Source organism: Rosa chinensis, chromosome 7 (assembly GCF_002994745.2).
Source record: "Rosa chinensis cultivar Old Blush chromosome 7, RchiOBHm-V2, whole genome shotgun sequence".
NCBI classification, from domain to species: Eukaryota; Viridiplantae; Streptophyta; class Magnoliopsida; order Rosales; family Rosaceae; genus Rosa; species Rosa chinensis.
In genome coordinates, this window is record NC_037094.1 from 50248536 (window position 1) to 50272736 (window position 24201).

General features: G+C 39.6%; 1 protein-coding gene and 1 long non-coding RNA gene across 2 annotated transcripts; both read left to right on the forward strand.

Annotated features, from left to right (window-relative positions):
* Positions 1 to 3323: 3323 nt before the first annotated feature.
* LOC121050343 lies at positions 3324 to 4293 on the forward strand. Its single transcript, XR_005802712.1, has 2 exons — positions 3324 to 3354; positions 4049 to 4293. It is a non-coding gene; the product is annotated as an uncharacterized LOC121050343 (long non-coding RNA).
* A 1876-nt stretch (positions 4294 to 6169) lies between these two features.
* Positions 6170 to 15013, forward strand: LOC112178092 (cation/H(+) antiporter 15). The gene is made up of 4 exons (XM_024316301.2): positions 6170 to 6540; positions 6668 to 7696; positions 8384 to 9592; positions 14720 to 15013. The coding sequence occupies exons 1-4, from the start codon at positions 6280 to 6282 to the stop codon at positions 15011 to 15013; spliced, it is 2793 nt and encodes a 930-aa protein (XP_024172069.2). The 5' UTR covers positions 6170 to 6279.
* Positions 15014 to 24201: the final 9188 nt, after the last annotated feature.

Genomic DNA, 24201 nt, shown 5'->3' on the forward strand with positions numbered 1-24201 from the left:
GATGATACGAAATTTGTAATAAAAAATAATGTACAAATTGGAAATAATTTTGTTGTACCTTATAATCCTAATTTATTGTAAAGATATAATGCTCATATTAACGCTTTGTACATGCTTCAATTAGATTCATACAATGTAAACTAAATTCTGAAAAATTCATTTAGCGCATATTTTTTATTTCATTTAAATACATCTTGGTTGTTTTTCTGAACCGAAAACTTAAAACCGAACATAAAAAAATTAAAATAGAAAGAAAACTATCCCGCGGCATCGCGCGGGTTCTCTTGCTAGTTTTCTAATTAAAAGAATGAAGTACACACTTAAGTTCGAGTTGTTGTACTTGTTCACATAATTGTCTATTATGAGCCTAAAAATATGTTGGATTTTTTTTTTCCTTTATCTTTTAATCAAGGGAGAAGGAAGGATTCAAACTTCAAAGCTTAACCAACATTTTGTTGGAGATATTTATTTTATCCACCAGACTAAATTGTAGTTGAATTTTAGCCGAATTGAATAGCTTTTACTTTCATATTTAAGATTAAAGATGCAATATGTGAATTCTTTCAATCAAAACTACAGTTACTCCACATATATCCAAATAACCCCCGCCAACACAATACCTCATTATCCCAACAATATGATCCCTATGCCACAATTCTGGCACAACCCAAACCAAGCTGCATCCTTAGAGTAAGTTCACCGGTAGTCAAGAAATGTCAAAGTCGAAAAGTCAAGGCGTCAACCAGTCAAGTAACTGTTCACTGGACATGGGTTTCCACCCGTTCTATTTCTTGACCAGTCAGTACTGTTCATTTTTCCACTGTTCATCATTTTTAACTGTTCATTGATATGAGCCTCGGAAAAATGTATTGAGCTTATTGGAGTTCGTACGAGAAATTATTTAACGATCTCAACAAATGTCAAAGTACTAGAGAATATTTTCAAAAATTTTCACAAGGTGAGATCCTCAATGTAAGAGTTGGATAATAAATTACACGTCACGACGAGTTCGTAAAAATTTTCGGAGAATATATTATTCGGATCACCGGCTATTTTTCGCGGTTGTCCTAACTTTTGGAATTTTGGGAAACTAATTTAAGAAAGAGAAACAGCTGGCGCGATCCTAGCCATCCACCTTTTCCCACCGATTGATCCTAGCCGTCATTCATTAATGGGACACATCTATTTAAAGTGGTGAGATGTGGGAAGAGACAGGAAAATTCGAGAAAGAGAGCTCGGTGCTCTCTAACCCTAGACGCAGCGTGACCCGGCAGAAAACCCGACCGGAAATCGCTCCTCCGGCCACTCCACGGTGGTGCGCGGACACCATTGTCTTCGTCTCGCCGTCGCCAGCAACCCCTTGCCCTTGGATCATCTATGCACTGAACGGAAATGAAGAATCGACGGTGAGAAGCAACGATTGCTTCGGCAGTTTTGTGGTGTTTTCCGGCAACTCCAGTCACCGATTTGCTTGCATGTGGTATGGAATTGAAATTCATCCCCTCGTCATGCTCTACATTGTAGACCCCCGTACTTTTTATTTTTTTATTTTAATTTGTCGTTTAACGTATGAAATTACGTATTCGTAAGGTACACAAGTATTCGCGCTTAGGTTAAGACTTTGAGGTCATTTTACAGGATTAAGAATTCAGAGAAAATCCAATTTGGGTCTAGAAAAGTATTTTTAAAGTATCGAGGCTTAGGACAAGCCCGAAAAATTTTCCCAAAAGGATTCGGTGAAGTATCGGAGAAATAAGGATGTTTGAAGAGGTAATTTTCGGAGTGGGCTTAAGGAAAATTAAGAGGAAAGTGAAATAGGAGCAGCCCAAGCCCATTGGCCCAAAAGATGGGGCAGATTCGACTTTTCACAATTAAATTTGGGAGAGGTATTTAAGCATCACACTCTCTCCAAACCCTAGCCACTTCCTCATTTTCTCCCTTTCCTCTCTCTCTCTCTCTACCTCTCGCCGGAAATCGCCCCACCACAGGATGCCACCGCACCGCCGCTGGCCGCCGCCGTCGCCGGAATCCCAATCCTCACCAAAATTTCCAGATTTTCTTCTATTCCTTCCCCCTTTCCATTTCTCCAACCAAAATCAAGAAATTTGGCCATTTAATCCTCCAAAAACCCTAGAACCCGAAGCTAATTTGGGGGGTTTTGTGATTTCTTCTTTCCAAGCTTAAATCAAGGTATTATCCATCCTAATCTAGCCTCTATTCCTTCGATCTATACATCTTTCTTATCAAATTCGACTTTTTGATTTCCATTTTGATTTTTGGTGCATGAACCCGATTTCTTCTTAAACCATGAAGCTAGGCTATGGGTTTGGCAAGGATTTGTGGTAAGGATCTATCCATGCAACCTTGTTTTCGAGTTTTTTGGTTGAGATGATGATGTTGATTGGATTTGTAGGTGAAGAAGGCCAAGGAGAAGGAATAGGCCGTGATTTTTGAAGAAGAAAGTGTAAGGAATGGGTTTTGGACAAACCCTAGAATTTTTGGAGTTTATTTGGTTGATTTTGATTATGTTGAGCTATTGTTGTTGTTGGAAAAATTGTGAAAAATAGAGATTTGAGGATGGTTTAATTAGTAGGATTTTATTATCATAATTTTCAAAGTGTTGGAATTTTGTTGTTGAAGATTTGGTGATTGTTGTTGTGTAGTTTTGGCCAAAAGAAAAAGAAAAGGAAGAAGAAAAGAAATGGATTTGTTTTTGGAAGAAAAGGAAAATAAAGAAAATGGTAAAAGTTGGATTAAATGAGGTTTTACTGTGGTAAAGTGGTAAAAAGTGAAGAAGGTGAAAGTAAAGATAAATTCGGTAAAAATGAGGTAAAAGTCATGGTAAAAGTGAAAAGGTGAAAAAGGAGAAGTAAATGTGTAAAAGTAAAAGTAAAACTTTATTTATAATTATTTACTTATTTGTTTTTAATAAATAAGAATTATTTACTTATTTATTTTTAATAAATAATAAATAATGGTAAATAAAGGAATACTTGGTCAAAAGTCAGAAGTCAAAGTCAAAAGTCAACTCCGAGAGTTGACCAGGGTTGACCGACCTCTAAAAACATGAGGATCGACTCGACTTTGGTCGCTTAGATTGGCGAATGTTTTGCGGAGCGATAAGAACGTTTTCCTTTTTAAGAAAGAAGTAGTTTCCCAAATTGGTAAAAGTTAAAAGAAATAATTAATGGACTCATTGGAATAAAAAGAATTTAGTGTGCGCGATTACTTAGAGTTGATCATGTTATTTACCTGGATAATTACTTACAAACTAAGTAATGGTTCAGGAAACACGGTCGTTAAGGAAGCTTAAGCGGGAAGTACCAGAGTGTGGAATACGCCGGCATTTTCTAGGTAGGGTGAGCTGTCCCTTCCTTATTAGAGGTTTTTCGATATATGTGGAATGCTCTAGTATAATATTATGTTGCCTGCAACTATGTTTTTGGTTGTTCATTAGTCGATGCCTCGTGATACCTATGTTTTCATAACTGATGACTGTTGATTGCGAAAACTGAGGCTAGACTTGCATGTTGAGATACTGTACCCTTTTGTATGTTTGTGTTTGTGACCTGAAAGTGAATGGGACCTAGACGCGTAGATTCCTAGGGATCCCAAGGTGTCGATAACCGTGAACCTCCAGAGGGAGCTGTGCTCTTATGTTTGTCGAGGAAAGGTGAGTACAGACAGTGAACCAGTCATAGGAGACTCAGAGCCAGGAAATGGACACTTTCGCTACTTGTAGACATAAGGACTATAGAGTAGTTGGCCGGTTCTCAAATGATGACGAACCAGGTCGGTCACCGATTTAGTTTAGTTTAGCCGGCAGGTAAGTATCTCGGAGCTCCAAGTTGTGTGAAGCATGTTGCATATGATTTCCTGAAACGAAACAACTATGATTGTTTTTGCTTGCATTTGTTTACTTGATTTTACAAATGCACGCAACCTATATTTTAGTAGCTATGTTTTACTTATAGTTTTCAAACCTAACTAAGGTTGGGTCTGCCCCTATTGGGCTAGCGAGGACGAAATGCTCACCCCTACATTTCAGGTTACAACGAGGTCATTCCGGACGATTTGGATTAGAAGTGGGTCGTTGGCCGAGTTCGTGTGTTGCTGTTCCTGTTGCTTGAAGTTCTTCCCTTTTGGTATTCCATCGATTTACTCATTTTTCATTCCATGTTGAACCCTGTGAGGTCCGCTTACCTGGGAGCGCGCCTCACCCCCTTGTTTTATTGTTATCGTTGAACTCCTTTCATTTTAGTTATGATGTAAGCCCTAAGGCGCCACAGTGCACTTGCCCACTTTATTTTTAAGCATTTCCAGACTTGTTAATTTGAGTATTGGGTTGTTGATTTAAAGTCTTTTCTTAAAAGTTTTTCTTGGTCTCCTATTTTCTAAAAATTGCATTTTCAAAAGGCCTTGTAATATTAAGTTGGTAGGTCTACGGTACGTCTATTACGTATCGAGCTCCTATTGGCTTAATATTACGGCGCTGTGGTATTCCCAGTCAGGTCGCCACATACATGTCTATATAATTAGTTTTTCAATTCGATCGAGTTTTGACGAATGTGTTTATGGGTTCTTTCTGTCTCCGTTACGGTTCCTCGCTGCCGGCGACTTCTCCGGCTTTCTGGGCTTCGCTTCTTACTCGATTGCAGCTCTAGACGAGAAATTGTGAAGCTCTCTGGTGCTGACATCACCCACGTTCAGGGCTGGGTCGAGCTGGCAGATGGGTTGGCTGGGTAAGAAAAATGTCAAGTCTTTGGCATTTTTCTTGGCTTCAGTCAAGAAAGTCAGGATTTTGCCCAGTCAAGAAGCTATACCGGTGGAGCTGAGGTTTTCTCCTCCATGGTCACCACCTCAGCTTTTCCTAGCTGGTGACCGGTCAAGAAGCAACCGGTGGACTTGCTCTTATCATCCAAATCGAGATCTGATCCCTCATCCTTTGCAAAAAAACCAGTTTATACCTACCACCATTAATCTCATTTTCGACCTAATCCGACACCATTCCATCTTCGATCTACTCAGAGACTAGTCCATTTCAATTTCTAACCAATGCCCAATACACCACCACCACCTTTTGTTAATCGTAGACTTCGCAATGATGATTTCTTCCACAGTCCAATCAATGGGCCAACCAAGTCACCCAACCCATCTAGCCACAACTACCACACACCAATGAGATTGAAACCTACCATCTGTATAGGAGCTCTACCATGATAGAGAGCGCCAATGACAAGAAAAAGAGCAAACGTTAGGGAGGCACATTCCTTCAGTGTTTTTTTTGTCTCTAACTTTTAAGTATAGTTAGTAAACTATGGAAACGTGCACATACAATACAAGAAAAATACATACGTCTATTATTTAGTCAAGTTCATGCAATAGTTAATTTACTGAAAAATTAAACAAAGCATTTTAATTAATTTTAAAATTTTAAAATATGAATTTGTATCCCTTCAATAATATGCTTTCGGTAAAAAAAAAGTATATAAAAAAATATGTATATACAGTATGTATATAATACTTTTGAATTTAAAAGTATTAGATCAAAATTAAACAAGGCTCATTTAAAAGTACGAAGTATAGAAATATTTTTAGAAACTACGTTAGTATGTGTATTGCTCAAATCTGGGAACCAAACGAGGCCTAAGGGTACGTTGAAACTTGACTTGAGTACACGTTGTTGATAAGTTTATGATCACCTTGATCAAGAATTTGATTCTCTGAAGAGCCTCCATGCATTCTCCCATTGATGCTATATTGAGAATCTCCTTCAATATGAAGATTTTGATAGCTTTTTTTAATTGCTTGATTAAGAAGAGAAAATAGTTAGGTACATGGTTAGCAGAAGTTTTTTATTTTTATGATTTTATTTATTTGCTAGATTAGTTTTTTCATTTAAGTCAAGATACTAATGAACAGTCCTATATATAACTTTCATGGAGAATTTGGGTAATTTTTCTAATAAAAAAATGGGCAGTTTGGATTAAAACTGAATGAACGGAATGCCAACTCAAGATAGCACATTACAACTGCATTACAACTAACCTACCTTTTAGATCCCTCTCGCTTCCTGCATATCCTTGATTTCTTTTTCCTTTGCTAGATTCAATTTTTTTACAGTCATTATTTTTAATCTCTTTATTGCCTTGGAAAGAGGATTTTGTACTTCATGGGATTTAAACCGCGAGGAAAGAAGAAGATTGAGAAGAAAGAAGACGCGATTCGAAGGTGCCTTAACAATAAATTCATCTAGAAGCGATCGAAGAAAGAAGCAATATGACTTCAATGAATTCTTCGATGTCAGAATCAGAAATGAAAAAGAAAGGATATACTCTGCAGATGGACACAAACGATAATGTGACTGTATGTTACTTTAAAAATAGAATCGATACAGATGGGTTGTGGAAAGCTGAAAACCCTTTGCTAGATTCTCTTCATGTACTTGTCATTCATCTGTTTCTCATCTTGTTCATTAATCACGTTCTCGTGTTCTTCCTGAGACCCTTGCGCCAACCACGCATTGTAGCTGATATTCTTGTGAGTGCTGTTAATTACATAATTTCTACTTATATTTAATTACATAACAATTGAGAATATATAACAAATAAATTTGTGATTGATTTATGGAGCATGCATGCATGCATTGGTTAATTTTTGTATGTAGGCTGGCGTTCTACTGGGTCCAACTGCTATCGGGGGTCATCCTATTATAAGTAAATTCGCACTTTCTTTCAACAACTTGTTGACCTTAGAGACTGTAGCAAACTTGGGCTTGGTTTACTACATGTTCCTGCTTGGCATAGAGCTTGATTTCAGACCAGTAATACGCACCGGGAAGAAGGCTCTTAGCATTGCTGTTGCTGGCATTGTTGTTTCTGTACCCGTCGGCTGGTCCTTGCATTACTATGTACTGCGGAATCAAAAAAGTAAAGTTTTGAAGGAGGACGAGCAGGAACGTTTATGGATACAAGGACCTTTGTTTTGGGGCATTACCCTTGCCACCACCAATTTCGCCGATCTCGCTCGAATTCTTGCAAACCTCAAGCTCCTCCACTCTGATATTGGACGACTTGCCTTGTCTGCAGCCGTTATCTCCGACTTGTTCTCAGGGTTTCTTTTTATGCTGGCAATGGCTTTTGTTAGTATTAATTGGTGGTCGGTGGGGTTGACCTCGGCTTTCATAGCAATCTTTGTATTTCTAGTTCGCCCAGCTCTCTCCTGGATATTCCAGTGCACAACAAAAAAGGACAGCTACAATGAGCTCCATGTCTGCTTCATTCTAACCTGGATTGTGATATGTGGATTCATAACCGATGCATGTGGTGCGCATTCTATAGTGGGAGCTTTTGTATTGGGAGCTATTATGCCTAGGGAACTAGAGATCAAAAGCTTTCTTGTAGAGAGGATTGGCAACTTTGTGTCCAGCATAATGATGCCTCTCTTCTACTTGGTGGTTGGGCTAAGGTTCAATGTTGATCGGATATTATATGCAGAGAAAGGAAAACCAAATGGAACTACCGAGTTCGATGTCATGGTGGCTGTCGCTCTGGCTTTTACAGCTAAAATTGTTGGCACTTCTATCGCAGCCTTAATCAACAAAATTACACTTCGAGATAGTATGGTTCTTGGAGTCCTCATGAACACCAAAGGCTTATTGGCACTCATTATACTTAGCTCTGCTCGAGATCTAAAGGTATGTACAAAAACTAGCTAGCTAGCTTGTCAGCCAAGTACCATTAACTTGTTTAGTTGTAGCTAGCCGAGTACCATTAACTTGAGTATAAACTAATTAATTAGCATTTTCATGATATAATTAACTAACTTTCCTGGCCGCATTATGCGGATGCAAATATTGTTTTGGAAGAAGAGTTGCTCATACACGTAAATGTCATTCGTATTGATGCAAACATATATTGTGACATTTTTTCTATTACTGGATTTTCATCGGCTTGCTTTTTAGATATACAATTAATGTTATAAGATAACAAAAAGGTAATATGTTGGCACAAGTTTTTAATCACATAGATAGACTTGCTATATTCTACAAAGTGATTGACAAACCTATGTGTACTCCCAACAACAAAAATAAGAGAAGAAATAACTAAGAAAAAGAAAGATAAGAAAAGTGGGTAAGTGGGACTGTGGGAGTGGTGTACATAATTTTAATTATTTATTGATTTTGTTATTTACCATTTTGCCTTTTATATATAATTTTTTTTTTTTGAGTGATACATGTTCAAAAATAATAATGATAAAAAAAAAAACAACGTTGAAGTTTTGAATGTTTACCAAAATTCACGTTTTGGCTTTATATTTAGACTATATATATAGAAATCAAGCCATATATGAATGCTTTTTGAAATTCTTTATGTGTATGCAGGTCTTGGATCAGCAAATGTTTGCGATAATGCTAGTAGTGGTTTGGGGGATCACAGTTCCCGTTGGACCCTTCCTAGCCTTCTCTTACAAGTCCAGCAAGCGTTCCCGCCTATACAAACTCAAAAACATACAGAGTGTTGGAACCGACAAAGATTTTCGGATCCTTGCATGCACTCACACTTTAAACAACACATCTGGCATGATTGAGCTTATTGAGGCTTCTAATCCATTAGAACAATCCCCAATCCATGTATTTGCCGTCCAACTAGTGGAACTTACCGGCCATGCCTCGGCCATGCTCATTGTGCATGACGCTTGCAAGTCCAGCAAACATCGCCACGAGGAGGAACAATCTAACTCTGCCTCCAATCCGTTTGAAACCTATGCGTTGCAGAGAGAAAATGTCTCTGTACAAACACTCACAGTAGTGTCTGCCTACAACACCATGCATGAGGACATATGCACCCTAGCTGAGGATAAGAATGTTAACCTTGTAATCATCCCATTCCACAAGAAATCTAACATTGATGATGGGACGTTAGAGGATTCCAATCCTTCTTTCTTGGGCATCAATAAGAATGTGATTGAAAACTCGCCGTGCTCTGTATGTGTCTTTGTGGATCGTGGGCTTGCTGCATGTAGAATATTTAGTAACTATAACAATGATTTTGATGGCTCTGCGAGCGCAGTTAGAAGACATAAGATTGTCATGTTATTCCTTGGAGGGACAGATGATCGAGAGGCCTTAACATATGCATGGAGGATGGCTGGCCATTCTGGGATTCACTTGACGGTTATTCGGCTTACCTTGCCTAAAACGTCGACAGTAGACCCGACGAGACTAGATGACAAAGATAATTTTTTGGAGGAAATGGCAAGCACTCAAAGGCAGAACCAATTTGATGACTTATGCATTGATGAGTTCAGGCTTAAGACTATGAACAATTCCGCTATCCGACTATTTGAAGAGCAAGTAAGTAGTTGGGAAGAAATTCACAATATATTAAGGAGCATGGAAGGGGCGTATGCTCTGTGCATAGTGGGAAAAGGCCATGGAATGACATTATCCTTCAAAGAAACATCAATGGATTACGACGACGACGATTATGATGAGCTTGGAGCACTAGGAGAAGCATTGGTATCTTCGAGATTTATGACGAATACATCAATTTTGATAATAAAGCAGGGTGCTCCTTTGGATGAAAGAAAGGTAGAGAATAAAATGGGGCATGTAGAAGAACAGTTCGGTCATTCAATTTGGCAACCTGCCCCAAAAAAAACTACTGACAGTGTAATTCAAACCGATAATTTGTAAACTATATATTAAGAGCATCTTTAGTAATGCTAATCATTTTTTAGTTAAATTTTAGCCAAAGTAGTTAAAAAGTTATTTTGGCTAGCCAATTTAGAAATACATTTGTATCAATTCTCTCTATTTTAGCTAATTTTAAATTTATATTATTTATTAAATGAATAAAAAATAATTTAAATTTATTTATAAATTATACAAAATAACTTGTAAGGAATATTTTAAATTTACAAAAATAATAGAGAGCCTCATTTTTAGCTAAATCTTGATTGAAATTTAACTTTAGCTATAACTTCAAGAATAGCTAAAACAAAAGTTATATTTTTCTCTCATCTTTTGTCCACGTGTCACTTTACAATTCGATAAAATATAGTATATTACTTATAAATAGCTATTATTGTTAGAGCAATATTGTTAAATCAATAGCTATATTTCTTAACTTTAGCTAAATTTAACTAAAAAATAACTTCTACTGTTGGGGATGCTCACATGCTCTCTAAAATAACTAAGGATCCAAGATAGAGAGTCTGCTAAAGATGCTCTTAAAGATACCCTAAGAACATCTTTAGCAGACTCTATTTTGACTCCTTAGCTATTTTGGAGACCATGTTTAGCTTTTTATCTATTTTAGCAGCTGCACCAGACTCCTAAGTGGCTCTCTATTATAACTTTTAGATATCTCGCTCCTAAATATAGAGAGCGGGATGAGCCTCTCTATAATTTAAAACATTCATTTTAAGTTATTTTATGTAATTTATAAATACATTTAAACTATTTAATCTTCATTTAAAAAATAATATAAATTTAAAACTAGCTAAAATAGAGAGCATTGATGCAGATGTAATTCTAAAGTGGCTAGCTAAAATAATTTTTTAGCTACTTTAGCTAAAATTTGACTCAAAAATAGCTAGCATTGCTAAAGATACTCTAACTAGTTAAGTTTAGCTCATTTGTGTTAAAAAAACAAAAAAGACCTAGTTTTTTTTTTTTGAAAGGAAAAAAATAAAAAGACCTAGTTAATTACAAAGAATCACACTAATTTTTTTGTCCTCTTATTCTGCTACTCAAATTAATTAAAATAAAGATCTTCAGAGATGAAACTATGGTCTTCGTGGTGTGGTTTATTAGTTTCTAGCTTCTATGCTAATTAAAGTAAATTTCTTAGAAAATTCCTTGGGATCTCAATATATACAAATGCAGTGACTGGCTCTGGTAATCTTGTGATATATATGTCGATGTTGTAAGGTCCAAATTATGAGCCTTATTGCACTAGCTACTAGACTCACAGAGGTTTTAAGACGTATAAGACCTGCTGATATCAAAAGACATCATCCATTTTTCCGTCATCAGCTACGTACTATCATGAATTCGTTATGACGTTGACATTTTGTGGTATTCCCTCGATATCTCTTCATAAAGAAATAGGATTCGATCACTTTCCTCTGTTCAACGTATATAATATGCTTGGTTGATCTCCCAACTGTATAATACCAGGCATTAATATGGTAAGTGCATTTCCTTTCCCCTAGGCTATGTGTATCACATGCATGTAACTCTCTTGGTGGAGGCTGCTGCCTAGTTTCATCCCCCCAGCTTTCTCTGTCGACCGCAAGTGTTGAAGACCAGAGCAACGTTTTTTAAAGACCTAAAAAGCGTCTCCATAAACCATGCGCTGCATGCTAGAGCTGCAACTCTCAAGACCATATTGGAGCTGCGTCTCCAATAAAAAACTACAGTTCTAAATAAAGAAAGAACCCGATGTTGTCATCACCAAAACCCAAGACACAAATTAAACCTCCGCAAAAGGCTTCCGGCCATGCCACCACTAGTATTTCTACAAGCTAATCACAAATGCACGAAGTCTGATGCAAAGACATAACAAAAAAAATGCGATCAAGTGGTGGGTGCAAACTTCAAAGGAGAAACCAAAAATATCCATTAATTTTAAGTAAATGACAAAAAGCAATTAATGGAAACATCAAATATTCATTAATTTTAGAATTTCAATACCAACATATAGGATTCAAATTTACTCACCACAATTAATTTTGTGGTGATATCACCATCTAATTAAAATGTAACACATCACAATTACTTTTCTCTTTCTTGATTATTAAATTCACCATGGTTAACCATAGTTATAGTGTATTACACATGGCAACACTCTATTGAGTGGTGGTATCACCACCCAAATGTTGTGCTGATTTATCCATTTTGTTTTGTGGCATAAATCTCTCGTTTGTAAGTGAGATGTCGTGAATTCGACTCATGGAAAATTAGTTGTAATTCTAATTTATTGGCAGTACCACAAAAAAAAAAGGCTAATTTATTGCGCCTCCAACTCAACACCTGAAGCAAGCCTACTTTAAGTTTTCAGGTTCAAACTTACAGGCGCGCACTCGAATAGTTATATATTGTCAAGCAAGATATTTTTAGACAAAGCTCAATTGACCGGTCTTTCGCAATAAGTCCCTCCCATTATTTGGTAGGGCGACGTGGGCTTAGTCTCAGTATGCACACTCAGTGTGCCTTGTCTAGCCTAGCGAGGCGGTGAACTATTTGCTTGATCAAGTGGATGCAAGCTCCTAGTGGCAGGATGAAATTGAGTGCCGCCGGATTTATTTCGGTGAGGCACCATAGTGGGAAAGCTGTGCTATTTGTAATGATGCTTATCCGTTATAGAGTTATCTTTCCGGTATGTCCAAGCAAATGAAGTAGTCATTTGTACATTCTTTGCTAATTGGTGCTTATTAGAATACATAGATTTTGTGGAGAGTCCTAGTATTATTTCAGGATGTTCTCTTTATACTTATTGTAATCTAGGGTTCAGGCTCTATGTCCCCCCCTGTATTCTGCAATTTCATTATATTTGAACCCAAAATGAGCATTTTTGGCCTGACAAGGCGTGTCTTGGAGAAATTGAGCCATGTCAGTGGCTCAAGCTATATATTGTCGACAAGTTCGAAATATATTATTTAGAGACTAAATAAAGCCTACCTGCAGAATTATGGAAGAATATGCAAGCTGCAAGAAAATGCACGCCCATAAGAATATTTATACTCCATTCAATTAAGGAATTTGGCATAAACGTGGGGAAGTATTCAACTACATTTCATGGTGGCCAACATTGGAAAACCTACCATAATTCCATTAAACCTATCATGATTCCATTAGTGCTCTATGATTTCATTAGTGCTCCATAATTCCATTAAACCTACCATGATTCCATAAGTGCTTAACCCATCATGATTTGTTTAAGGCCAACCACTATGGCTTGGTAGCCTATATATAGAGGCTACGACGAAGTAACACACACACAATTCATGAATTAATCTCTACGATTATCCAAGCCTCTCTAGAGCAACCCATTTTCTTCTCTTACCGGTGACCACACTCCAGTCCCAGAATCCTCAAGAGCCTACTGTCAGTACCACCAAACCCTCTGTCAAAACGCTTCGGTCCTAGTCTCCTCGAGAGCCGACTATAGTACCGCGACCACAACGGTTACGGAACCAACCAAGCAAGGGTAATGCCCTCGCAAACCAGCCAAGCTAAAGTCACGCTTTAGCAAGTTCTCCCACTTCCCAGTGATTTTCGCTCTGCTCGATCTACGATGTCGAGTATCGATTGTGTGATCTTAAAGAAGCTTAGCAAAAGTCCTCACCACGAGGCACAAAGAATCCCGCGACGAGGTTGGTGCTCTCCTCGTTCACAATAGCTTGAAAGAAGTCAGGTCAAGAGACACTCCCAACGGCTGCACCCAAACCGTGGTGGCACGCCCGGGCAGAAAAGAGACGGTTGACCAGCTGCAAAAAAACTGGAGCCAAACATTTTGGCATGCCCGGTAGGACTACACCAAAGTCTTTTTGTATTCACCATCATTGGGATGCCAGGTGAAAATCTTTACCAAAGGAAATTCCTATAGTGAAAAGATGGTCAATAGCACCATTGAGGCTGACAAGCTTGCTCCGCTTCCCATCCTAGATTATGCAAGTTTTGAAGAAAAGGTCATAATACTGGGGGGACAATAACGAAAGATATGGAAAAGAGATAGAAAGGGAGCTTGCAAGTATTGACCGCCAAATTCAGTGGAACGCTCAGCAGAGCAAGGCGTTATATGATCAATTCTTTGTGATTGTCATTGGCGAGGACAAACAAGTCACTTCTCACAAAATAACCGTAGTGAGTTTCTCGATCTTTAGCAAGTTTAAGAGTAAAAAGTCTGTTTCCGAGATTGAATTGCCTATAAGAGGCGATCAATCTAAAGGCGAAAACCTTCGTCTAGATCAGTCTGTTGTAGAAGAAGAAATCAGCTTGCCCACTGGTAAATCACAGCCTTGCACAGAGGCTGCATATGGAGAAGAGGATCAACAAGATTGTTCTTCTGACAAGAAAATTGTCTCTGAACAAATAGCTAATTTCTCCACTGATCAAGCCAAATACGTGGCTACTGGTCAGATGCATGGGGGGCAAGATATGGCCCATGATTATCCCTTTGATCAAAAGAAGCAAGTTCATGATCAATTCAATTGTGACTCTAGTACTGGACGTCATCATGACCATGCAAAGGGTCAAGAGCATGGTCAGTTTGACCCACTCAATTATCAATCAAGATAGAATATGGTGGCTGGATGTCATCATGATCATGCAAAGGGTCAAGGGCAGGGCCCACCTTACAATTGTCAATTTAGCCTTGGCCAAGCTAGATGTCATGGTGGAGTTAATCAATTAAGCCATGACCAACTTAATTATCAATTAAGTTGTGGTCTACAGAAGCCAATCTGTGGCTTTATTAATCAATTCAACTTGAAGTTCTTCATATATTCTTCAAGGTCAAGCAGTGGCTTTGACATATGGGGGAGACACATTTGCAACCCACATTGCAGGAATGGCCAAAGTAATTATTCTAGTGGCCAATTTGTCCTTCGCGAATGTAAATTCGAGTATCATCAATACAAGTTAATTCTTGTATACAATTATCCAACTCTAAATTTCTTGCAAAAGAAATTTGTTTATGATACTAAACAGTCCATAGAGGAGTCTCAATATGATGCCTGGAAGGAAAATAAAGGCAAACAAATATTTGATATGCCTATTTTTGAAGAAGATATCGATTCACCACTCTTTGGTGACTCTGAATATGATCTCGATGCGGAACCAATATATGATGAGTATGATGATAATTATAATTTGATTATTGGTTCCAAAAATCATATGCAAAAGTACAAGTCCTTTGAAGCTCTTGATACGGAGAATTTAGACCAGCAAGTGGTCGTCTATAATGGCCAATCTGTGGCTGATTCTACAAATACCATGGTCTGACATAGTCATTGGCGACAAAGCCGATCTTGGTACACCATCATCTCCAAAATTGCAATTGAAAATCATGCTTCGCCAACCAACAAGGATACTTGGGGGGCAAGATTAACCCTCTCACTAGCCAAATTCCTCCAAATTCTTTAACGCGAAGTATCTTTGTTCTTTTCCTACAAGCTCTCACAGGAGGGATTTTTACCCTACAAATTTTGATACATCGGAGTTTGGAGTGAAGCATAGATGGCCTCCCCCGTGATCTTGTAGAGTCTAGTATCCTTGGAAAGTTTACATATCAGTCACCCACTTGCAACAACCCATATCGATCCCATCACTTAATTTTTGTTTCTCCTTGTTCTTTTCTTTCCTGAGGAGGCGAATGGTGGAAACACTTATTTATTTCTGGCACCGTTACCGGGGATTGAAAAATCTCCATGTAAATCACACCACTATTAAGAAGTTGAGGTTGGTAAGGGGTTGTGAATCATAACGGAATAGGTGAAGTCTCTTTTGTTAATATTGGCCTAAACTCCTTATTGGTGCCTAGTTCAGGTCCTTTAAGATTAAGGGCAGCTTTTATTAATACTTGTTGAACTGTCTTCACACTTATGACCTTTCTCATCTTAGTAAGTATAGCCTATGTGAAATAGTGTCTAGAAAGGGGACAACGTTCATGATAGGTTCTTGAATCCAGAAGTGCGTGCAAATAGGCCTAAACCACTATGTAGGAGTAACTCATGCCAAAATGGATTCTGCCTCTCTTGTTCGCCCTTCCCCACCTAGCCATTTCAGTAAGGTTGGCCAAAGGATTTGAAAGAAAATTTGTGTCTAGGCCACTATACTTGGGCCGCATGTCTAAACCTTGATTCACAATGTTTTATTGAATTCAGCTACTTATTCAATTCATCATTTAAACCCACCATGATTCCATTAGTGTGATCCAAAAATTACTGAGGAGTCGAAATACTGAGGTGGAGTAGATCCAAAAAGCCAGCGAAGTCTTCGCGAGGAATATTTTCACCAAGCTCAAAGAGATTCCTCCTCACTCGGATCTGCCTTGAGAAGATTTCTCTTCACTGGGATCTGCCTTGAGAAGATTTCTCTTCACTCGGATCTGCCTTGAAAAGATTTCTCCTCACTCGGATCTATCTTGAGAAGATTTCTCCTTACTCTGATATATCTTGAGAAGATTTCTCCTCAAAGAATTTCTGGATAAGCTATCATTTTGGAGGCCTCTCCTGTTTGTTCGCGAAGCATCCCAAAGTCCCACAGGCGTCACAGAAATAGTTAAGCGAAACACTTTGGAGCACAGCGAATTCCGCCTCCTAAGCTTCGCAAAAGATCCACCACAAAAAGTAGTTGCATGAAGTCTGCAAATGGAGTACAGACAAGAGGTCAATTCCGAGCGAAATGAGCCTGTGAAAAGTATTAAGAACTTACTATATCTTGATTTGTGGCTGAGATATTTTTAGACATTAATTTATTAGTCGGTTTCTTTGCATAAGACATGGGGCTCGGAGGAGTCATACACAGTTTCTTCACATAAGACATGGGGGGAAATTCTAGTGTTCCTACACTCGCGAAGCCCATTCATGAAGTCCTATTTTTGAGGCCCATAATCATTTCTTCACTATGGGGGGGGGGGGGGGGGGGGGGACACTACACTATACTAAGCCAAGTCAGCGGCTCCGGAAATTTTTTTGAGCTTTGTCTCTTCTCTTTCAGAGAAAACACCTTCGAGGGAAAATAGGGTCGAGGTGTGGATTTTCTCAAAACCTTCGCCACGAGGCTCTTTTTGACGCGGAGCATATTTTAAAGTTCATATTATTTTCAAAGCTCCTGAATATACAACTATGGGGGCCTTGCAAGACACAATTATTGGCTCCTCACAGATATTTGAATATTAGGATAAGAAAATATTATTGTATTCATAAAGTGGCTTTGCGGCCAAAAGCAGTACATTCATTACAAAACCAAAAGTGGCTAAAATACAAAATAGGGATCTTCGGATATCTTCTGAATCTTTCTTCAAATGGAAGCAGTTGAGGAACTAAACATCGGTTTGAGCCACGCTATTATCCCAAGGAGGGGCAGACTTCAGGGAAGAAAAAATAAGAGGAACGGAGCCCCCGCGCCCCCTTCAAATAGAAGCGGCAAAGGAATCCAACATAGGCTTGGCCAATGCCATTATCCATGAGAAGGGGAGACTCTAGTGAAAAAAAATGGAGCCTCCAAGCTCCCTCAATTGGAAGCAGCTTTGGAATCCAAAGTTGGGTTGAGTCGTGCCATTATCTCCGAGAGGGCCAGAAAGTGAAGGAACCGAATATCGGCTTGAGTCTATGCACCTCCTTTAACCTTGGTAACCACCATTAGTTGGACGTGAAGTATGAGAGTAGTCATTCTGTAGCTTGAACCCAGTCCTTCAAAGAGTCCATCCCTTCTCATCCCTCCAAGATTCTGTTAAGAAGAGAGAGGGGGAGAAGGAGGTGATAACCAAAGCCCCTTCCATCTGGAGGGCACAACATGGGCTAGGTCCAGAAGGAAGGAAATAGAGGAGGAAAGACGAACCACAAAGTGGCCGAAACAAGGGGTTGTCTGAGATTATGCCATAAGGCCTAACCCAGGCTTGACATTAAGCCATAAAGCCTAAAATTAAGAGGCTAAGGGCCATTTCCTGAGGGGAAGATTTGTGAAGAAGGAGAAATAAAAGCAAAGATTGGAAGGCCATTGTTGAGGATCTGAAACTCAGAGGAAGGTTTTTGGCGTGAACGTTCCCATCCCCAAAATGCACCTATTTATAGGAACAGGGCATGCAAATCTCCACCCTTGGATGGATAGTCGAAGAGAAGAGTCAAACTAAGTGTCAGTAAATCTTGATTAAGTTGCTTTAAATCTTGGAAAAGCATCTCCACCCTTGGATGGACAGTCGAAGAGAATAGTCAAACTAAGTGTCAGTAAATCTTGATTAAGTTGCTCTAAATCTCAGAAAAGCTTCTCCACCCTTGGATGGACAGTCGAAGAGTCAAACTAAGTGTCAGTAAATCTTGATTAAAGTTGCCCTAAATCTCGGAAAAGAAGGGATTATTGGCGCGTGGGAGAACCGAACTGTTTTCGAGGAGGTAACTGTTCCATTTTCAATATTTTCTTCTCACAACTACTTTCAACAGTTAGTTAATGCGAAGTTAAAGACTCATTAAGAAGATAAAACCAAGAGTTTTGAGTTGGGGCCAGCAAGTGGATCCAAAAGATAAATATTAGTTAAGAAATAAAGATGTCGTCGGTACTACAAGAAGAATATATATATATATATATATATATATAGGGCTAAATTACTATTTAGTACCCTGTGGTTTGAGCCCAACATTGATTCAGTCCCTTGACTTTCAACATCGACGACTCCATCACGCCGTTGGAGAATCGATGGCCGCGAGGCCCTCCCTCCCTACAACAACCCCTCCTCCCTTCGCCCCAGCAACCCCAACCCACCGCTAAACCTTTACTTCCAAAAGCAACAGCACTACACAATGAGTTGAAAAACTGAGATTTACCTCAATTGCATGAATTATGGTGATTGAGTTTGGGTTGTTACGAACACAATCTCCGAGCAGATGTCCCCTAACCCGAAATCAAAATTCGGCTACTCTTCGATAACGCCTACCTTTGCACATCACTTCCCAAATTCTGAAATCTGGTGTACCCGAGTACCAACATAACATCTAGAGCAAGAATCGACTTCGAAATCGAACCCAGAACCTTAAGAACAGCGATCGTGAATAGTGAACTCCGATGGAGGCCAAGAACACCCAAAAACAGGAACTCGATCAAAACTCAATTAATATCAAAACCAAGTACACCAACACGTAGAGTATGACGAGGGGATCAATTTCCTTACCTCATGCAGATCATTCCATTGCCGGAATTCATTGAAGAACAACCGGAAAACACGAAGCTTCAAGGCTTCGATTCCGGCTCCAGGGTCGACGAACGACCAAATCGATACTAGAGGGATGTCGCCTCCTCCTCGAAAGCCCCAGCCTTTCTCCCATACCGGACCCGACCCCAGATTTCAGCTCCATGGACGAGAGCGGGAACCCACTTTCGGTGATCCTGGCCATGATTATGGTTTTGTTTCTGGAGATAGTGTCGTTTATGCTAGTGGAGTCGTCGGAACTGTTGAAGTCGGGGGTGGGGGGAGATGGCACTGAGGTTGGCGATAGGCCAAATATGGGGCAGAATGTTAGTCCCAATGGGATGCCGAATAAGAGCATGAAGAGTGAAGAGGAAGAGATGAAGGAACTTACACATAATTTCAAGCAAAATTATGCATAAACAAAGGGAAGATGTCAAGATGCAGAGTTTTGAGCCAAAGCCGAGTTCTTCTAGAGCTGAGAGAGAGGCAGGGGCAATTTTGGAATTTCGCCTGATAGGTGGGGCCCACATTGTCTAACATGGCATGCCTCATCAGCTAGTTAACGGCTCTAATTGACGGATTATTGACAGAATGACCTACTAGATGAGATTTGATAATGCAGGGGTGTTTTTGCTGAAATTGAAAGTCGAGGGACTGAATCGATATTGGACTCAAACCACAGGATACTAAACAGTAATGAGCGGAGGTCCACTTTGAAATTAATGTGTGAAGTTCGAGTTTTGGATCACTTTTCGGTCGCATATCCACATCTCGACCGTTCAGTTTTTAGGTACTAATGTATAGATCATCTCTGCAAATTTATCCAGAGCGGAGCTCCACTTTGAAATTAATGTGTGAAGTTTGAGTTTTGGATCACTTTTTGGTCGCATATCCACATCTCAACCGTTCAGTTTTTAGGTACTAGTGTATAGATCATCTTTGCAAATTTTCAGCCAAATTGATGATCGTTAAGGTATCTAACTCGCTTAAACCAATGGACGGACTGAATCTGTCAACCTCAACCGTACTAGCTTTAAGGTAATTATCAATGCCTTAACAATCATTATTTTGACTGAAAATTTGCAGAGACGATCTATACACTAGTACCTAAAAACTAAACGGTCGAGATGTGGATATGCGACCGAAAGTGACCAAAAACTCGAACTTCACACGTTAATTTTCAAAGCGGAGCTCCACTCTGGATAAAATCTGTATATATATATATATATTGTACTACAATTGGGCGTAAGGAAATCACTACTATAAATCATAAGAGGCCTAAAGTGGTCAGCCCACAAAATCAAGCTTCACACAAAGCACCTCAACCTGGAGACCTGCAGCAAGGGCCCCATTTTCAATCAACAAGGCTCGTTCTTCAGCTTGAGCCAAGTGGCGAGTCAATTCTTTGGAGGCAGTCAGGGGAGCGTCCATTTGGGCTTCCTCCGCACTGAGCTCGTTGTTCACATGGGCCAAACGAGCTTGGAGATGTCGGATATGGGCTTCTAAGTCTAACTTCTGGAGCCTTATCTCCCCCATGCGAGTGGCCCGATCATTCAAGGTGCTGCAAAGAGTCTCCATCTAATTAGCGAGGTTATTTCGTACCACGTGGGCCGCACGAGCTTGAGCCTCCACCGCAGATTGGCGAGCGCGGGCCACGTCAAGGTCTTTCAACAGCTTCTCTATAGTGTCGAGCTAAGTTGGATTGACCGCATGCTCTCGACAAGGAACACAATGGCTTCCCAGATCCTGGGGAGTTCTTCAGGCCCCAACCGCCGCTGTCCCAAAAGGTTTCGAAGCTCTGTCCCCCCTAGTTCAGCTGCGGTAGGAGGAGTTTCCTTAAGGATTCGAGCTCGTGTTAGCCAAATAGCCACCCTCAATAGCCACCCTCAAGTATAAGGGGTACAAGTAATAGTATAGGGATTTAAGAAAGGTTGTCGAACCCACGAGGATTGGATTCCTTTCACTAGCTAGGGTGTTAACCTAAGGAGAGCTAGAATATGCAAATGTACAATCACAAACCTAAATTCACAAGGAAATCTAGGCTCATGGTGAGTATGTGCCTTGTGGTGATAGTGAAATTGTTTGTTGGATAGAGTAGTGAACCAAATTAAATTAAATACTCAAATGTAAACTAAATTACTCTAAACTAAACTAGTAATATAATGGATGAAGTTAGGGGTTGGATTGTCTACCACTAACCTCCCTTGCAAGTATTGAAGTTCAAATACAAGTGATGCTATTCTAATTTCCCAATTACCCTCTTTGCATCCGGATAAGACTACAAAGGCTTAAACTATTTTTATTTTATTAATTTCCACCGGATAAGTGCGAAACTAACTACCCAAGAACAAGTTATATTACCGGATAAATATCAATTCTTTGCTCCTAGATGCATAAAGATTTGAGTTTAGATAATCAAGCAAGCAAACCAATCCTAGATCTAGGTGATTTTAACTCACTACCCTCACATGCACATAGAGGATGCTATCATGCTATTAATGTTCAAGGTTAACTACTCCCTAAACATTTTTTCATGAGATGGCAAACACAACACATTCAAAATAGTTAAGTTTGAATGAATGCATTCACTTCTTGAATTAGCATATGAAGATGAAAATCACAAATAACAACAAATGTCAATTAAAACATCAATTCATACAAGTTTGGCTACGGCTTTCAACCCTAGCCCCAACAAAGTAACTACTCACTCATAATCATACAAATTGGCATCAAATCTATAAAGTAAATCAAGGTAAATTAAAGAGTTAAGGGAAGAAAGAACTAGTTGAAGCTTGACAAATCAATGGGTAGCTTCTCCTTCATTTTTCTCCTTCAATGCTCCTTGAATCCTCCTTGATGGTGAAATGGATGGATAATGAACTTCTTGATGGTGATGATGAATGAAATGGTGATGAAGATATGATGCTCCTTTGGCTAACTTTGAGTGGTGGTGATGAAGTTTATGGTGGTGGAAGATGGTAGTTGTGGTGGTGATGATGGAGTAGATTGGGTATTGTGGGTTTGGATTTTGGGAGGTGGAGATAGAGGTTTCTGTGAAGGAGATGAAGAGAGAAATCAGATGTAATGGGATGAAAATTGGTGATTGAGAGTGAGAGGAGAATGTGTTTAAATAGGGAAGAAAAAGAAGAGTGAAATGATGAGAGAAAGAAAAATAATGAAAGTGGAGTATGGGAGTGGTTTGTAAAATAAGTAAAAGATGGGGTAATGATGAAATGAAAGCAAAGCATGAAGGTGCAGAAACATGGAAGTGATGATGGTCTATTAAAGAGAATGGAGTACAAAAATATATCCAAGGAAAAAGAGAAAAACATCTAGCTTTCTTCATGTGGGTAGGAAACATGAACATGTGAATATTGAGCTGGTTTTAGGTCAGTTTCTGTCCCTTTATTCCTTCAATTATTTCTCCACCAAAGGTTCAGATTTTTCTCGTGACTTCTTCATAACAAATGTTCCTTTATGAGTGTAGATCATCCTTCTAGAATTTCAGAGATATTGGAATAGTGGTTGGGTCGGAAATGCTACTGGACTCCTTACGGGTCCAGTTTTCCAGTTTTGCTTCTGCAGAAAATTGGACTGATTGTTTGAAGGTCTTCCACTTCTATCTGGCTCTTTCACTCTTCATAAGAAATGTTTCTTAGGATGTCTAGAATTTATCTGCAGAGTTTCAGCTTATTTGGAGTTCATTTGTTCAGGCGGCCGCTCCTTCTTCCTTGTCTAGCTCACTTTCTCCTAGCCGAAGTAAGAAAATGTTCTAAGGTTGACTTTTTAGTGCATTTCCATTCTTCTCCATCATTTCCTAGCATGATAAGGAAAACAAAATAAATATATATAAATAAACACAAAGTTTAACCAAAAGTATAAGATTAGGGAAATAATGAAATTGGATTAGTCAACATTAAATTTGGACTTTAGAACAAGTAATTTCCATGTTTTAGGGGACAAATATGTATATGAATTATGATCCAATAGCTAGCTTTTCAAGCCTAGTGGGAGGAGGCAGAGGATTCACAGCACGATCATAAGTCACCAATGCTAGAAGGTCGATTGGTTCCTCAATTATATCATCTTCAGCGTAATTTCCCTCAACAACCCCCTAAGCTTGGTCCGATATCTCAGCCGCGGGAGACTCTGGAAATTCAATGAGAGGTTCATCAGTAGAGTGTTGGAAATGAGCAGCTCCGACAGCAGAACCTTCGGCCTCAACGCTCGCCTCGTCTATTTCAAAAATCAAGAGACCACCACTGCTCGCCTCATCCCCCAAACCTAGGATGTACGTCCCGCTGGCCAGATCTTCGGCTTCAAGGACCACCTCCTCGGTACAAACAGAATCCTGGTCAGGTTCAGAAATGTCAGAGAGCAGGTTTGGATCTAAAGGGAAATGGAAAGCATTGGCCTACAGTGGCTTACTTCTCGAGTTGTCGGGTCGATATCTAGTACATGGTCACCAAGAGGAAGAGGCCCCGCTTCATTTGCCTCTTGGACCTCTAGTGCCGCAGGAATCTCTGTCATCATTAGTTCCTCATAAGCAGCAAAAGCCTTAGAATGGCTTTCCACGCTTTCATGCTCCGGGGAGTCGTCATCGGAGATCGTTATTAGAATGGAAGGACCTTGCGGATGCTCTGTAGATGTGGGAGAGGGAAGAGGCGCCACTGGGCTAGTTGATGCTTGAACTAGCGAGAGAGTTGTCTCTTCTGCAGTGGCTGAGGATCCAACCTCACTCAGGTAAGAGGGATCAGTAATCCTCTAACGGACCTGTCAAAAGATACATAGTGAAGATCCTGCCCAGATTCTAAAATTTAAATAGGATAAGACGGGGCCGGAGTTTACCAATCGCATTCCCAAAGGTTCGTTATCTTCCAAACTCTCTTCGACGAATTGAGCTCGATCACGTTTGCAAGCGAAGACAGCAGTGGCCTGTACGAGAAAAGAATCACAACTCAAAAAGGGGGGAAGCAGCAAATATACAAGTTTGGGATCGTTCTTAACCAAATTACCTCAACGGGATCTTCATCATGAGAAGACTCTCCCTCAGGAGTCTCCTCTGCTATTGCCTTTTGTTTCCCGGCCTGAACAGAGGTTGTCCTGCTCCGGGTAGTTCGCTACAAAACACACTCAGGAATAAGAGCGGGAAAATCAAGACAAGGAAAAGGAATGGTGAAGAAAGACAAAAACTTACTGTTGCTCCAGGCTCGTGGATTTTTATCCCTGGACACAATGAGCGAGAAGGTAGAATAGGTCGCGGGGGTTGTGTTGTAGGGTTAGAGAA